Genomic DNA, 16,025 nt, shown 5'->3' with positions numbered 1-16,025 from the left:
GATATTGCCTCTCTTCTCCTCTTGTCTTCGTTTCCTTCCAGCATTTGCAGTTTAATTTTCGTAGAAAATAACGGGGAGGGAGAGGAGGTGTGATTTCCTGCTGTTGGTAATGAGATAAGCCTAACCGGCCTCGGGTGACGCGCTGTACGGAGAGCCACCGCCGCCGTCCGCTTTTTTAGCTCTTTCCGTGTCAAAGAAATTTTCGGCTTCTTTGGGAGCGTTTCGAGACGAGATGAAATTATATATGAACTGTGACGTCATCCACGGACGACGCCAATGATAATGATTCGATGAATGATGACGTTGATGATATTGATGATCTTGACGTGTTGTAGCAGCATTTTCTTGTAGCGCGGGAATACGAGAGTGGTAGTTGTTCCCGCAAGGGTCGTGACGGTTAAAATTTGTCGAATTTTTTGGTACGGGGTTAAACCGCTTAGAAGCACTTGCGGTGGACGATTCCAGGGCCGGACTCGTCGTACTCCTGCTTGGAGATCCACATCTGCTGGAAGGTGGAGAGGGAGGCGAGGATGGATCCACCGATCCATACGGAGTACTTCCTTTCCGGGGGAGCGATGATCTTGATCTTGATCGTCGACGGGGCGAGGGCGGTGATCTCCTTCTGCATACGATCGGCGATACCGGGGTACATGGTGGTACCTCCGGAGAGGACGTTGTTGGCGTATAGGTCCTTACGGATGTCGACGTCGCACTTCATGATGGAGTTGTAGACGGTCTCGTGGATGCCGCAGGATTCCATACCCAGGAACGAGGGCTGGAAGAGGGCCTCGGGCGTGCGGAACCTCTCGTTGCCGATGGTGATCACCTGGCCGTCGGGGAGCTCGTAGCTCTTCTCGAGGGAGGTGCTGGCGGCGGCGGTGGCCATTTCCTGCTCGAAGTCGAGGGCGACGTAGCAGAGCTTCTCCTTGATGTCGCGGACGATTTCGCGCTCGGCGGTCGTCGTGAAGGAGTATCCGCGCTCGGTGAGGATCTTCATGAGGTAGTCGGTAAGGTCGCGACCGGCGAGGTCGAGACGCAGGATGGCGTGGGGCAGGGCGTAACCTTCGTAGATGGGGACCGTGTGGGAGACACCGTCGCCGGAGTCGAGGACGATACCGGTGGTACGACCGGAGGCGTAGAGGGAGAGGACGGCCTGGATCGCGACGTACATCGCGGGGCTGTTGAAGGTCTCGAACATGATCTGCGTCATCTTCTCGCGGTTGGCCTTGGGGTTCAGGGGAGCCTCGGTCAGGAGGACGGGGTGCTCCTCGGGGGCGACGCGCAGCTCGTTGTAGAAGGTGTGGTGCCAGATCTTCTCCATGTCGTCCCAGTTGGTGATGATGCCGTGTTCGATCGGGTACTTCAGGGTGAGGATACCTCTCTTGCTCTGCGCCTCGTCACCGACGTAGCTGTCCTTCTGTCCCATACCGACCATGACTCCCTGGTGACGGGGGCGACCGACGATCGAGGGGAAGACGGCGCGGGGCGCGTCGTCTCCGGCGAAACCGGCCTTGCACATACCGGAGCCATTGTCTACGACCAGAGCTGCTACTTCGTCGTCACACATCTTGGATCTTGTTTATTTGTCTCTGTAAAAAAAAAAAATGACAGCACAAATTATTCAGGGAACTTTCGATTCAAGTTTCCGGGACACGGTTCCCTCTACGCTTATGGCGATTGAGGCAACAAAATTTTGCAAAGACTTCTGTATCGAGGATCGAGCATCAAAGAAGCCAGATTTATACATGCCACTTGGATGCTGACTGTCAGTATTATAGAGAGTGGTGACGCGATACATTAACTATTTGTTTCTTCATTGAGAACCGATCTCTTTCTTCAACGAATCGTTTAGTCTCGAATTTGTCTCGAAAAAATTGTGAACTCGATAGAATGAAGCGACTCTAACGGTCGATGGATAGTAATAGTTTCACCGCAATACTTGTACGTGCAGTAACAATCTCGCGGTATGGTAACACCTTTAATTTCCGGAATGAAACGACACGTTCAAACCACTAAAAGGCAGGAAAAAAATCAACGTAAGAAGAAAAAGAAGAAGATAAACCGATGGACTAATCAAAGATTCAATATAATTGTGAGCGTGATGAAAATCGTCAGTTTCGTCGTCACGTTGTTCTTCGGATACTCAATATAACAATATCACAACAATTTGACACGTGCGTAAATTCGTGCGTCACCAGATCATGCCACAATTACTGCATACAGCATCCTCGCGGTGTATATATACTCATACGTGCGGACGTAAAAACTTTAATCCACTGCAGCAATAACAGATCGTGACTGAATTGATAAAACGATATCAGACTCTGAATTAGTTCGCAACAATTTATCGATGATGGTAGAATAGTCGCAAAATCAAAATATCAAGATACTTGAAATCCAGAATATGCTTTTCAAAAGTTTTGAAATTTACTAGAAAATAGTGAAATCGTCGACAGGTCGGAACTTGATAAAACTGCGTATAAAATCGCGGGTAGGTACTAACCGTCGGGGTGGGTAGTGAATCGGCGGGCGGCTGCGGAGCGGCTGAGGTCTGGAAGCGTCGCGACGCCAGATATAACGTCCGTTCCCTAGCCGACGCTACCCAACATGGGCACGGAGATGCTCCAGGGTTGGCCAACGCCGCTGCCCACGCAATGGCCCACGCCCGCGGCCTCCGAAAGCTCGGAAAAGCCCGAAAATATTGCTATCCGCGGGCTGCCGCGAGCCGTTGGACAGCCCTGAATAGACGCCGAGGGTGCCGCGCGTCCCGACGCCAGGCGTCGCGGGGCGCGGTGCCCGTTTGGAAATTCCAAACAAACGCTTTCGCTCAAAACCCCCGCCCCCGAACCTACCTACACGCGGAAAAACTCGGTTACGCCCTAATTTGGTCCGCTTGTGCAGATTCGTCCAGGCTCTCTTATCTATTTTTCAGTCAATCATCGCAGTGAGATCCGCACCGCGGTGCTGCCGATTACATACCTTCGTTGAAGAAGTACTTTTCGAAATTATCGTTTGAAATTATCGCTGTACCGCTATACTCGTCAAGTTGGTCAATTATTTCGAAATACGAACCTTTTCGAAGGTCCTTCGAGTATTTTGTAAGATTTTTACAGATAAAATTTTGAAAAATAACAGAATCTACGTTGTGTGAATGTGTGGGAGACAATTTTTATCAAAGACTTTCAAAATTAAGCGATAATATTCGGCGAATTTCCTTGTATACACAATTTCGATCTATAAAATCAGCCTAAGATACGCTGGAGCTTAGCGAGCCAGCTTCTAATAGGCGGCAGAAATTTTTTTTCACCATTCGGCTGACGGTTATTTTGGTTTTTCTCTCAATCCATATTGGTTTATTTAATTTCCTATTTTTCTGTTTCGGACGGAACGAAAATCGGGGTGTCTGGCGGCCTCTGAGAACACCGTCACAGCGTTTCTCGCAAAATTATAATTATGATACACAATTATTCTCATCGAGTGATAAGTTCAGTGCTATTCATTCATGTCAACATTTGTGTTCAGCTGCCGAGACCAGTGGATAAGATTTCTGCCGTCGAATCGTGTTCATTATTGACAAAACTTTGTAAAATCTTGTTGTAATTTATATTTTCATACTGCCGAATTTCTCCAAGGTTTCGTTTTCGAATTCCAATGATCAGAAAATGATTTCCTCACGAATAGAGCGGCCGTTGCGCAGCGGAGTGTAAAAATATGTACTTGTAGATCAATTTCTCCGAGACAAATAAGCCGAACATACGAACCATTTTATTCATCATACTTTGCGTGACACATATTACCGTCTATTTATAATTTCATCCAACATTTAACTTGAAAAGCTAAAACGTGTTTCAAAACAGTTTACTCAGCGGTACAAAAGCTGAAAAATTATTTTAATCATTATAAATAATTGATCCATAAAGTGGCGCGCTCCCGGCGTCGATGTTGTGAACTACTTTTGCCGCGAGTACAGACTGGCGGGAACCAGTATGAATAAAATTTACTGTGCATGACTGAAGAGGAAATCAGAATGTAATTAACACTGTACGACCTATTTCAGACCATGAACGAGATATTCGGATCCACATTCCGTTGGGAGAGCAGCGAAGTAACCGAAATGACGGTAACCCGGGTAACAAACGGAACAAGATGAAGAGTCGACACTCTACGTGTGCATGCATAGAAAGAAATATGGGGTGAGTTTTTTTTCGTATTAATTTCACCTCGTTAAATTCTGTGGGCGTGATTTTCGCCCAGGCATACGATGTTTCCGATAAGGAACGGTGGTTGGAAGGCACTGCCAGTGCTCGGTTCCAGTTCAGTCTACTCCAGCCATAAGGAGAAAAGTAGTGGGGCCGAGCGGTCAAAGGCCGGGGCTACGAAGACAAACTCTCAGAGTTGTTTACCCCGGCCTCCTGTCGTAGGCTGACCAGTCGAACGGCCGACTGTTGCGGACTTGACAACTAAACTGCGCTCATCGGGCCGGAGAAGAATCTTGACGAGGAGAGCGCGATCGACGTTGAAGAGTGCGGGATGATGCTGCGATTGTGAGTATACGCCCTAGAGTAATTACTCTATATCATACGTACGCTGTGAGCCTCGCGTAACACGTTGTCTCGGTTTCATTAATTGGCCGTTTATTTGTGGGTTCAAATGAGGTCACCGATCTCACCGGAAAAGCCAATCACCCGCATGTGAAATTTGCTGTACTGTTTCCAATTCGGAATTCAAAAATTACTGTGTATATCCTGGGGAAAGTTGAAATTAAGATAAACGAATTGGTCATCGAGTTCAACTTCATGTCAGAAAATTAAAGGAGTCTAATGAAACATTTGAAATCGACTAATTCGTTTTAGATGATTAGTAGAACGCGACGTATTCAGACCTTATATTTGTGTTCAACGCTTGCGTGTATCAGGAGTTACCGTTGTCATTTCTGACTTGTCTGGCCGGTTTGCTATAACAGGACTTCAAAATCTGCAAAAAATTTATCTCCGTTGTTTAGTTAGCACCTGATGGAATCCGATTAAAGTTTTACCCGCAGGCGAATTATTCGAATGAATTGAAAGAAATGAAAGGCAAACTCGTTCTGTGAAGTATGAAAAATTCTGGAAGATAAGAATAATTCCTATACACGACCGTGGTGAAGATTATTTCAACTATTTTCTACAAATTTTTAGGGAAATGGGAAAATTTCGTACAATATTGTGCAAAAAGTTGTTTTCATACAAAATTGTGATTATGCCTAGTTTATTATAAAAACTAGTATTTCTGTCAGTAGCAAATGTACAAGCTGTTACAATTTTTAAAGAAAATTAACAATTCCGTACGAAGAACTGTATAGAAGAAGAATACGAAATGTTCCAATTTCTGTAAAAATTCGTATAACGGTAGAAGTTTTCACCAAAGGAGTTTGAGGATCAAAGAAATCTGTAAATCATTTGATTATAGTATGACAGAATTTTTGACAATCAAAACAGAGAGCTTAATCCAGCAAGATTGCGGATGAAACTGCAACGTTTACACGCGTATACCGAGTGAGCGATGTCAGTAAAGTCCAGCGAGGCTGTGGAGCTCGCCGCAGCCTCGTAATCAATTACCTAACTACACGCCTGATCATTGCAGGTGCGTAAGTATGCACGGATATAACGTACAGAGATTCGTCGTAGAAACAATTGCACGAGTAATCGGTGATAGGCTAGAAATGAAATCTACGCATCGTAGTATCATGTAGCTCACATGTGCTGCGTTACACGCGTGCAGAACGTATACCCGAAAGTACACACGGAAATAAAAATATTTTTGTTTTCACATATCCTGTGGTGAATATAGTACGGAGGGCACTTTTTTTCACTTAAATCTACTGCGGCAATTGCGGAAAAATTTACAAAACCGATCGTAAGTGTTGCGGTATGCTTAGGTAGATCAACCGCAATTGATGTAGATCTGACGCGAAAAAAGTGCTGTTCGTATACTCACGACACAGATGTAAAATCTGTATTAAATTTTTTTCCGTGCAGTACTGATTAGTCGTAAGATATGTCACGCATCATCTCCCGCGAGGTCGGTCCACGGTCCGCTACGCGCGTCACGACGTTTACGTGTGTGTTTGTGCTGGTCTCGTCGCAAAAGGCGTACGTATAAAAGGGTGAGAACGAAAATGTACGGGCGTGAGGAAACACGACACAACAAAACAAGATAAAAATTTGATGACGAAAACAACTAACCGCTTTACCGCCGGCGAAAGCTGTAATACTAGACGAGGCAAGCCTCCGATATTATCTTATAGATTATACCAAGCATGTGTTGATTTCGGTGAACATGCACGATAGATGTCCAAATGTTTCAACGAATTTCGTATGGAGTAAGCTGCGTGATATGCGTTATTACGTTCGCTGCTTAGCGATAATTAGGTAAAAAAACTAACACGAATTAACAATAATTTCCCAGACAGCACAAAAAGACGTCTAGGGGTGTCTTACGCGCCATTTTCGGATTTCTATGAGGTCCCAAGGACATCTTTTGGGCGCCAGAAAATGGCGTATAAGACATCCTTTAGACGCTTTTTTTTGACGACTTCAAGTTTTGTGCTGTCTGGGGTTAATGGCATTCAGCGAATTCCATTGCTACATTTCTCTCTCGACCTGTGCGCCTTTGCAAAACTTGTTTACCAAAGCTGCAGCATGTAAATGAGATAAAAATCTCCGAAGAGCCGGAGGAATGCGTCAGGTGATGCCAGCTTAAAGAAAAAAGGGAATACATTTTTTTAAATATATTCACGATTCTCTCATTTTGTTTTTTTCATTTTTAGATGCTTTCTGATGGCTGTCGGGAGTCAATTAGCGCTCGCCGAAGAACCTGCAGTAGAGGTGCAGAGCGAGGTCGCAGCGACGACGGAGACGGGGCCGTTGACAGGCCTTGAGCTGCAACGTGCCAAGGAGTTTCTCGAGCGATTGAACAACGAGACCTCGGTATGGTACAACCGTGGGGCCCTGGCGCAATGGGCCTACGACTCGAATTTGACCGCGGCAAACCTTGTGGCGAAAATTCACATGCTGTCCGAGGCTGCGGCTGCCGGGAAAGCGAAATGGGCCGAGATTCAGGCATTCCCATGGCAAAGGATTGGGGACGACGAAATCAGGAGACAGTTTTCGAAACACGCACGGCTCGGCGTCGGCGTTCTAGAGAAGAAGGTCACATAATCCCACGATTACCCTTGCAGTTATAATACATTCGCGAATTGCGTAATACAAAAGACAACATATTTGTAGAATGCCTGTGTCGTAAAATTATTTCAGACAGTAACATTTCAATTGATTCTAATTATAAGTAGTATAATACAAGGCTGGGTTTGGATAGAGATTCCTGTACCGAAATTGGGAGTGTCGGTAAAATGTCGGTACAGGCATCTGTATCCAGAATAGGCCTTGTATTGCTACTATTTTAATTTTCTCATATTGCGAATATAAAACGGTTGTTCAATATGATTCTAAATCATCCCAGGCGTGAAAATATTTACAAATTGCATGCAATTTTCAAGCAAGCCATTACCAGTTGTGTGCAAATATCAACGAATTTTACTTCGATATAATATGTAGTTAGTCTGGCAATCAGAAAATGATCGCCAGTAACGAAGCGCAAATTGGCAGCAATTATGCAGCAAGCTATGCAATTTGAGTAGTGTATCTCACGTTTTGCGCTTAACATGCTGCTAAATTGTGTATTTATTCTGCACAATAATCCAAGTTAATTTGTACATCACATATTGTAGTTTACTTGCTGTTTATTTGAGTTCCGTTTACGAGAATCAGATTGTTATCAATAATGTAACAGTGATTTGCACACAATCTTTGTTGATCTAAACATTGCAAGTCATGAGGTTCCGTCAATGTTATCTGGGATGTGACTGATTTTTGCAAAATCTCTATATTTGCAAATTTCTATACAGGACTATGAGGACTACGAGAACACCGTGGCAAATATGCAACAAGAGTACAGTACGGCAAGAATCTGCGAGTACAAGGAAGCGGACAAGTGCGATCTCGCCCTGGAACCTCATTTAACTGAGCTCTTGATGTCCAGCAGAGACCCAGAGGAATTAAAACATGTCTGGATCGAATGGCGAAAGGCGACCGGGGAAAAGGTTAAACCACTGTACCCCAAATATGTTGACTTGATCAACAGAGCGGCTCGACTTAACAATTACACAGACAACGCGGCGAGCTGGTTAGACGATTATGAGACAGATAATTTCGCCGGTCAGATTGGTCAGTAAGGGTAAATTTTGAGATTAACACATGTACTAGGGTGGTTTCTTATTAAACTTTTTCATTTAAGGTGCCACTCGGCCATTCGAGTGCCATTTAGAGTGGCACCTTCAACAAAAAGTTAAAAAATGAACCACCCTAACATGTACGTCATGACACATCGAAACAAATTAATCAATTTCAATTTTGAAATATAACATTTTCATTATAGAAAATCTATGGCAGCAAATGAGGCCGTTGTACTTGGAACTCCACGCGTACGTGAGGAACCAACTGCGCGAAAAATACGGAGACCAGATAGTATCGAGGGATGGACCACTGCCCGCTCATCTTCTCGGTAATATGTGGGCACAGACTTGGGAGCATATCGCTGATTTTTCAACACCCTATCCGGGAAAAAAACTCCCCGACGCGACCGAAAATATGGTCAAGCAAGGTGCCCTGCGACACATTTTATACAGTATTGTTACCTTTTTTTAAGGTAATATAAAATTTATACCTCTGATAAACCACGTAGGGTATGACGCGAACCGGATTTTTCATCTGGCCGACAGCTTCTTCACATCCCTGAACCTTTCCGCCGTTTCTGAATCGTTTTGGACCAACTCGATATTGGAGAAGCCGAACGACGGTCGCGAGTTGGTCTGCCATGCTAGTGCCTGGGACTTTTACGATGGCAAGGACTTCAGGATCAAGCAGTGCACCAGGGTCAACAGCGAGGACCTTTCAACCGCGCATCACGAGATGGGCCACATACAGTATTACATGCAGTACAAAGACCAACCCTTCCCGTTCAGGGAAGGTGCAAATCCTGGTGAGATTTTATCCTTCTCTTTCCTTGATAAAATATGTTCCGTCCTGTAGTTTAAGCTCGTAAAACACGCAGGTTTCCACGAGGCGATCGGCGACGTGATGGCCCTGAGCGTATCGACACTTCAGCACTTGAAAAAAATAAATCTCCTCGACCAGGACACTCAGGAAGATCCAGAGGCAATGCTGAATTATCTTTACATAATTGCTCTTCAAAAAGTTGCGTTTCTTCCGTTCGGCTATGCCGTGGATAAATGGCGCTGGAACGTCTTTAGAGGCAGTATTACACCTGATAAATACAACTGTGACTGGTGGGTATAATTTTCCTTATTGATGCTGTAGCCGTTCGTCTGTTCAAATTTTTCGTTTCGATCGTTCGTCACGCAAAAATTTCAGGTGGAAGCTGGTACACGAGCTTCAAGGTGTGGAGCCGCCGGTGGACAGGTCGGAGGAAGACTTCGATGTGGCGTCAAAGTACCATGTCATAGCTAGCGTCGAATATATCCGTTACTTCGTTAGTACGGTGATACAATTCCAGTTTCACAAGAGTCTGTGCCAAGTTGCAGGACAATACGATCCCGCAGACATTGCCCACAAGCCTTTGCACCAGTGCGACATTTACCAGAGCAAGGAAGCTGGTAACCTTCTTGGGTAAGAGGAAGAATATTCAGACGAAATCTAAGAGATGAAGAAAGTAAAGTACCCGAGCAACCGCAATTCAATTAAATTCATTGACTTGTTCCAGGTCCATGCTGAAGTTGGGCTCTTCAAAGCCTTGGCCAGACGCGATGGAGGTGATCACAGGACAAAGGGAAATGGACGCTGCTGGCCTACTAGAGTATTTCAATCCATTGTACGAGTGGCTGAAGGTAAAGAATAAGGAAACCGGGGCGCACGTCGGTTGGACTTCTACCTCGAAGCGTAAGTTTGAAAAATTTATCTGAGGAATGGTTGGCGATTTGCGGAGAATTACAATTTCGCATTTTATGTTGTGATTCCAGGTTGCGTGCAAACCAGGTCACAGCTCCAACTCGTCGATTCGCCAAGCACAGCCTAAGTTAGTAAAAGATCATTGTATGCAGACAGCAATATCTTTAATGAAACATGCTGATTTTATTTTTTCTCGTATTACAAGTAGTTATTTATACATAATCAAGTCTGGTGAAATGGCAGAGTCCTTAATACGGGCAAAATAATATTTTCTACTCGCGTCGGAAGAATCATAAATAATAAATGTATTCAACGATTAACTGAAGCCTTGATTATTGGAACTTTCATTAAGCAAAATGAGAAGACAAACGCGTTACCTATGATGTACAAGATGCGATCAACGCGTTAGCTGTCAGAGTATTTGGAGTAAAAGCCAAGATGCTACACTCTATTTATTCGCCTTTGACTTTCCCGCGCGTGGGTTGCTACTCTTTTTCTTTACTCCCGAAGTCCCAGCCGCTTTTTTATCGGCAGCGGCAGGTGTTTTCTTCGTCTGTAAAGTTACAAATTTTAGTTGAAAATTTAATCGAAAATGTGAATCAGAGTTACTCCCACGCAATATATGTAACTCAAGAGTTTTGTCTACGCTTGAGTAACGAAGTAAATTATTACCTTAGTCTTCACGTTTACGGCAGGAGTATCCTCGTCTTCCTCTGACGCCTCTTCTTCTTCTTCTAATTCCAAAGCATCTTCGCTGTACACAGATTGAGCTCGCTTCTTTTTTTCAGTGCCTTTGGTGAAAGCGTATGGTCTCATAATGGCACTCTTATTGAACGCTCTCGTGAAAGCTGCTTTGACCTGTGTACAAAGTAAAATCACCCCATGCGAATTTCGTGAGAATCATTTTTTACATCTACATACCTTACTTTCCAGTGCCTGCATAGGGTCATGCTGTCCCGGCCACAACGAGACCTCTGTTAGTGAGTCCAAGTCTTCCCTATGTTAAAAATACAAAACAGATAATTTAGAGAAAGTTATTTGCAATTTTCGCCTTTTTTTCTGACAGTCCACCGGGAAATGAACAAACCTGAGTAAGTGATAGTAGTTCATCACGTTCAGTGCCGTGGCAGTACCTTCTGCACCATTGTCAACTAAAGGTTTGACTACCGCGTCTCTCAAATGCTTCAGATAATCTAAATTTATCGCATCTTTGCTCGACGATGTTGCCAGTCGCGTGTGCATTGTGATTTCTTGAAGTAATCTGTAATAGAGTTTGAAGGAAAGCCATTGATGAATTATCTGTGCTGATATTCAAGTTTGGCAATTCAAAGTACACTACAGACCTGTCAAATTTTCCTCTTTTAGAATTCTGACCAAGCCAAGAAGGAAACATGATTTGCCTCGATATGTTACCGGCCATCAATGTGCCGGGAATTACGGAAGAGTAACAAGCTTGCATTGGCAATAATGTCCAGGTCCCATTGCGACGAATTGAATTTTCAACCAAATCTCCTAGCACCAAACTTTCTGCCGCATTTGCTACGGTTTCTAATAGCTGGTCTCTGTAACAAACGATAATACATATTCTTTTTGAAAATTTACACAATCATTCAACCAATACTTATGGTTGTTGAGTATCTTTGGTTGATCGTAAATGACCGATTTGTTGCCAATAACTTCAGAACTTACTTGGGACAGTTTGGTGTTACACCCAGGTAATTCTCCTGGACGAAAAGAGGCGCGATATTATAATCATGGAAAAAGAGATTGCTCTTGTCGTGTATCGACATAGTTTTGTGTGCCTCAAAAGTAAAAACTTTTTGAACAACATCCCAGGGACCCAAACGTAAATCCTTGTTGCATTTCCTTGTTTTAGACACTTCGTCGATTGACGAATTATTTGCCAAGAGCGATAAGTGATTCAAAACTTGCCGAACATCACAATTGGTGGATTCGATTAACTGGCTAAGGTCATCCTTGGAGATTTCAATTTTCTCTTTGAAGCATATCGACAACATTGCAGACTGTAGGCGTGGTAAAAGAATTAATTAGAATCAGAGTCTTTATAGTACGTTTAGATGTATGAATTATGTACTCACCCTAATTTGGTTCATTCCAGGCTTCTGAAATTTGAGGTCAAACGTGTAATTTGACAGAGTTCTCATTTTAGGATGGTTTCTATCATTACAAATACAAATGACAGGTACACTTGTAGTTTTAATCAGTGCAATCAGTTCTTGCAGACCACCTCGGTCTTCGTTACCAGCCATTCCATCAACTTCATCCATCACCAAAACGTGATCCAAATCTGGTTTCTTATTGTTACCATCTATGGATTCATATGAATAAGTTTGTGTATTGGATACTAATTTCATAGCAAAAAATTATGAAAATAATTATGACTTGGTCTCCAAACAACACAAGATTTACCAGCAAAATAGCTCTTCATGGATTTGTTATTTAGCAACTCGGAGACTTCTTCTTTCAAGAGTCTTTTGCTCCGAGTATCAGAAGCATTGAATTCTATAGCATCCAGGTTTAGAGCATTGCAAACAATTTGTACCGTCGTAGTCTTTCCAACTCCTGGTGGGCCAGATAAGAGAGCAGCTTTGAAAAATGATCCATCATGTTGTGCCCAGGGACCTAGATGAGATTAAGTATTAGTATGAAGAATTAATCAAAGGTAAAGAGTATGTTGTATTTTTTATGCTCACTAGGTCGCGTCAACTTGACATCTCCACTGTGATTCTTTTGCCAATTTTTTAGCCAATTGTAAAGCTTGTGGGCATTGCTTTTATCCCCTTGCTGACCGATAATTTGCTTCATATTTTTTGGCTTGTACTTCTCGACCCAAACTTGAGAGTCAGTTTCACAAGGTACATGAACCTGAACAAATTTCATTATAAATTCTACAGCTTTATTTTTTGAATCGTAGATTTTGGCTAACAATCATTTTGTTACTTATCATGACAATTTATAATGAAGCATACAGAAATAACAAATTCTTCTTACCATTGTAGGTACGTTGCTTGACTGCAAAACTTCTGACGACTTTGTAGTACCCGAATATCCAGATATCAGTGATTTTGGATCGATGTCAGAGATTTCTGAATTAAGTTTTGATGAGTTTCCAGTCTCTGAAGACAGAAGTTTTGAAGATGTCAGTGTTTCAGGCTCTGGCGTTTTTCTCTTCATTTTGCTAGGCAGCTTCTTTTCTTTGCCAGCGTGATGTTTGTCATCCGTTAATGAAGTTCCCTGACCCGCAGGCCGCGTTCGAATTAGTTCCAATAGTTCATCCTCGGATATCATTTTAACTCCAAGTTTTTTAGCCTACATTAAATTGCCCAGTTACTCATAATAAATTAATTAAAATATACAAGGTACAAGCAAAATCACAATTTTGTTACCTTTTCCAATTTTGCTGGTCCTGGTTCATCGCCCAGTATTACATAATCTGTCTTTTTTGAAACTTGATGTAACAGACGTCCTCCATATTTTTTTATCAAATCATCCACCTCATCTCTTTCCAATGAATCCAAAACTCCTGTTATCAGGAAACTCAGACCAGCTAAGCAATTGTTTGCCCCCTAAAATAAAGAATACTTTTGGGGTGGTGGAAACTCACTACAAGCTAGTTAATAATCAACAAACCGTTGGTATTTCTTTAGAGCCTGGATGTCTAGCACCGCCTCTTTGTAGATACTGCTGATATAAAGCAGAATTGTGCTTCTTCTTTTGAATCAGTGCTTCGTAGGGATCAGGGTCATCGTCCTCAATGCTGCGCTTCCGTTTCTGTCCGGTTGTTTTGTCTATTTCAATTTTTGATATTCCTTTTTGATATGTTGCATCCTCTGTTGTTTTTTTATTACTGTGAGGTACTTCGATGAACTTGCTGGTCTCAAACTCAGGACTCTTGTCACTGCCCTTTTCTTTGTGGTCGTCATCTAATTCTTGCTTCACAAGATTACGCATAGTTTTTTTTGGAACTTGGCCATCCTCATTGATACCAGTTACTGTATCATCCATAGTTTTTTCACTAGACCTCGTAACCTTGCTAGTCTTTCTTCCTTCCTTGCTAGACCCTGTTATGGACGCATTCCCGTTAGATTGTTTTTTGCGATTATCATTTTCATTTTTTTTGCTACTGGTTTCGGCTTTGCGATCCAGCTCAGTTTCAGCCGTTGCTAACTGATCCAGCACAGCCTCCAGTTTATCATCGAAAAAGAAATCATCATCCTATTGGGTAAATTTTAACAAATTGAATTAATTGCAAATCAGTTTCTCAGCTACAGTACAAATGCGAAATGACCGTATATAGGGAGAATTTACCTCCTCCATCAGTTTTTTAGAAGGTTTTGGTGCTTCGATTCTCTTGACTGGCTTATTACCAAACACATCAGCTGCTGTGGCGATCTTTTTCAGTGGAAGTTTTTCCTTTTCGCCATACTCTGCCTTTTTAGATATTTCTTTCACTTCTACCACTTCGTCTTCTGAATCTGATAAGACATGTCGTTTTTTGTTTCGTTTCACAGGCTGCAAATAGACCAAAATAACTGAGTACTGCTTCCGTAAAAAAAAAATGTCAAAAATACGAGCTTGAAGATCCAATCAAGCTTCATTCATGAAGAACAAACCTTTGGCGATATTCGGGAAGTTTTTGAGCCCGCGGCACCTTTTTCACCCCGGGATTTTTCCCTGTCAGAAGATTTTCCCTTCCGTGGTTTTTCTTTTACTTCTGTCACTTCACTTTCCGAATCTGACAAGACATGATGCTTGCTAGTTCGTTTTGTAGGCTGTAACAAAGGAGGACACGAAATGAACATGCATTCGAGTTGCAGTCAATATCTTGATCGCCCTGGGATAGAGAGATTGAAATAAAGTTTACAAGTTTCTGAAAGTGTAACCTTATGGCGTTTAGCCGGAGATACAGATTTTTCCCTGTCTTCATCCGAGACCTGATGTCTCTTCTTCTTATTATTATTTGATACAGAGGAGCTGTCGGTGCCTTTTTTTGAAGAAATCACTTGAAAGTAGGAGGTTATCGCCTGAGAATGAAATGAACAATTTGTTTTATTTAGGCTAAACGAATGTTGAGAGTTAACATTTATAAGACGGGTCGTGTTAAGCAGAAAAGTTTAGTCTGAGGTGTCTAATTTTACCTTACTCATTTTGAAAGTACCAAATTCCGTTCTTGCTTCAATTAAGGTAGTTCTGGAGGTACACGTATCAGCCAAAAGTTTCGACCGCAGCGTACAGTAAAACCCAAGTCTTACATGATGCCGTCGGTTAAGAACTTTTGACAGAGCTTGTACACTCTGTGTGTCCTACACAATCACACCTCATGCATGGATAGGTCCCCACACGCATAGAGCGCGTGTAGCGTAATCGTGGCACAGCGCAATTCTCCTATATATTTGTAGCTTCCAGCGTGTATCAGTGTTTTACGAAATCTTGTTAACAAAAGAGTGTGAAAATGTCATTTCGAGTGAGATTCAAGGGTCGGTTTTCGACGAAAAAACGTCGTGATAAAGAATTGCGAGCTGTGGCGGTTATGAGTCGAGTAAATGCTGCTAAACACGATGGAAAAGTTCATAACCTAATTGTAAATATTATTAAGAATTTGTAGTTTTACACTTTCTTTATGTAGAAAATTGTACATAATTTTTAACTGAGGAAACTATGTTTCATAGGTGACGCAATAGTTTCAACGATTTAGTACCTACTTATAATTTTTTTCTCTAATTTGAACCGAAATTTTTTAAAATAAATATGTACAATTTCTCAATCATGATCAATAAAAAATATATTGGAATCACATTGAACTTTATCAGTTATTAACATTATGTTTGCCGTTCCTTCCATTATTAGGCCACAAGACATAGTCGAAGAGATTTATCCTTTCATGCGGACCCTTCATCCTTCCACTAATATTAATCTTCACGATGGTGCTGTGGAAGACGATGTAAACAGGAGAGAGACATATATATATATGAATGAATGAAATAAATTTCATTTGTTGAG

The 16,025-nt window shown here is 42.4% G+C and overlaps 3 protein-coding genes across 5 annotated transcripts; 1 reads left to right on the top strand and 2 right to left on the bottom strand.

Moving 5' to 3' along the window:
- Positions 1–291: 291 nt before the first annotated feature.
- On the bottom strand, positions 292–2,620 carry LOC107221157 (actin-5, muscle-specific). The gene is made up of 2 exons (XM_015660053.2): positions 2,504–2,620; positions 292–1,589 (listed from the first exon to the last, which is right to left on the bottom strand). The coding sequence occupies exon 2, from the start codon at positions 1,565–1,567 to the stop codon at positions 437–439; it is 1,131 nt and encodes a 376-aa protein (XP_015515539.1). The 5' UTR covers positions 1,568–1,589; positions 2,504–2,620; the 3' UTR covers positions 292–436.
- Positions 2,621–2,962: 342 nt separating this feature from the next.
- On the top strand, positions 2,963–10,324 carry LOC107221160 (angiotensin-converting enzyme). 2 transcript variants are annotated; one of them, XM_046739770.1, is made up of 11 exons: positions 2,963–3,098; positions 4,058–4,193; positions 4,255–4,544; positions 6,809–7,190; positions 7,946–8,264; positions 8,476–8,700; positions 8,782–9,078; positions 9,151–9,385; positions 9,471–9,725; positions 9,820–9,995; positions 10,076–10,324. In XM_046739770.1, exons 3-11 carry the CDS (start codon positions 4,531–4,533, stop codon positions 10,129–10,131), a joined length of 1,959 nt encoding a protein of 652 aa, XP_046595726.1. In that variant the 5' UTR covers positions 2,963–3,098; positions 4,058–4,193; positions 4,255–4,530; the 3' UTR covers positions 10,132–10,324. The 2 variants fall into 2 exon arrangements, with proteins under 2 accessions (XP_046595726.1, XP_015515543.1); XM_015660057.2 differs by lacking the exon at positions 2,963–3,098 and having other exon boundaries at positions 4,055–4,193.
- Positions 10,168–15,813, bottom strand: LOC107221159 (replication factor C subunit 1). 2 transcript variants are annotated; one of them, XM_015660055.2, is made up of 16 exons: positions 15,164–15,813; positions 14,909–15,049; positions 14,639–14,797; positions 14,334–14,537; positions 13,656–14,240; positions 13,412–13,591; positions 13,017–13,334; positions 12,719–12,890; positions 12,435–12,647; positions 12,104–12,333; positions 11,694–12,028; positions 11,348–11,566; positions 11,092–11,265; positions 10,926–11,001; positions 10,677–10,862; positions 10,168–10,557 (listed from the first exon to the last, which is right to left on the bottom strand). In XM_015660055.2, exons 1-16 carry the CDS (start codon positions 15,170–15,172, stop codon positions 10,453–10,455), a joined length of 3,306 nt encoding a protein of 1,101 aa, XP_015515541.2. In that variant the 5' UTR covers positions 15,173–15,813; the 3' UTR covers positions 10,168–10,452. The 2 variants fall into 2 exon arrangements, with proteins under 2 accessions (XP_015515541.2, XP_046595705.1); XM_046739749.1 differs by having other exon boundaries at positions 14,639–15,049; positions 15,169–15,813.
- Between the last annotated feature and the right edge of the window lie 212 nt (positions 15,814–16,025).

Source organism: Neodiprion lecontei, chromosome 1, assembly GCF_021901455.1.
Source record: "Neodiprion lecontei isolate iyNeoLeco1 chromosome 1, iyNeoLeco1.1, whole genome shotgun sequence".
NCBI classification, from domain to species: Eukaryota; Metazoa; Arthropoda; class Insecta; order Hymenoptera; family Diprionidae; genus Neodiprion; species Neodiprion lecontei.
This window is presented reverse-complemented; position numbering and strand designations above follow the sequence as displayed.

Bases quoted from the DNA above. Each gene is read 5' to 3' on its own strand.
- LOC107221157 (XM_015660053.2), bottom strand. From the start codon at position 1,567: ATGTGTGACGACGAAGTAGCAGCTCTGGTCGTAGACAATGGCTCCGGT.
- LOC107221160 (XM_046739770.1), top strand. The intron at 8,701-8,781 runs GTGCCCTGCGAC...TAAACCACGTAG, and splicing joins CGAAAATATGGTCAAGCAAG to GGTATGACGCGAACCGGATT. The intron at 9,996-10,075 runs GTAAGTTTGAAA...TTGTGATTCCAG, and splicing joins TTGGACTTCTACCTCGAAGC to GTTGCGTGCAAACCAGGTCA.
- LOC107221159 (XM_015660055.2), bottom strand. The intron at 12,029-12,103 runs GTGAGTACATAA...CCACGCCTACAG, and splicing joins CTGGAATGAACCAAATTAGG to TCTGCAATGTTGTCGATATG. The intron at 10,558-10,676 runs GTAATAATTTAC...GTAACTTTACAG, and splicing joins CCGTAAACGTGAAGACTAAG to ACGAAGAAAACACCTGCCGC.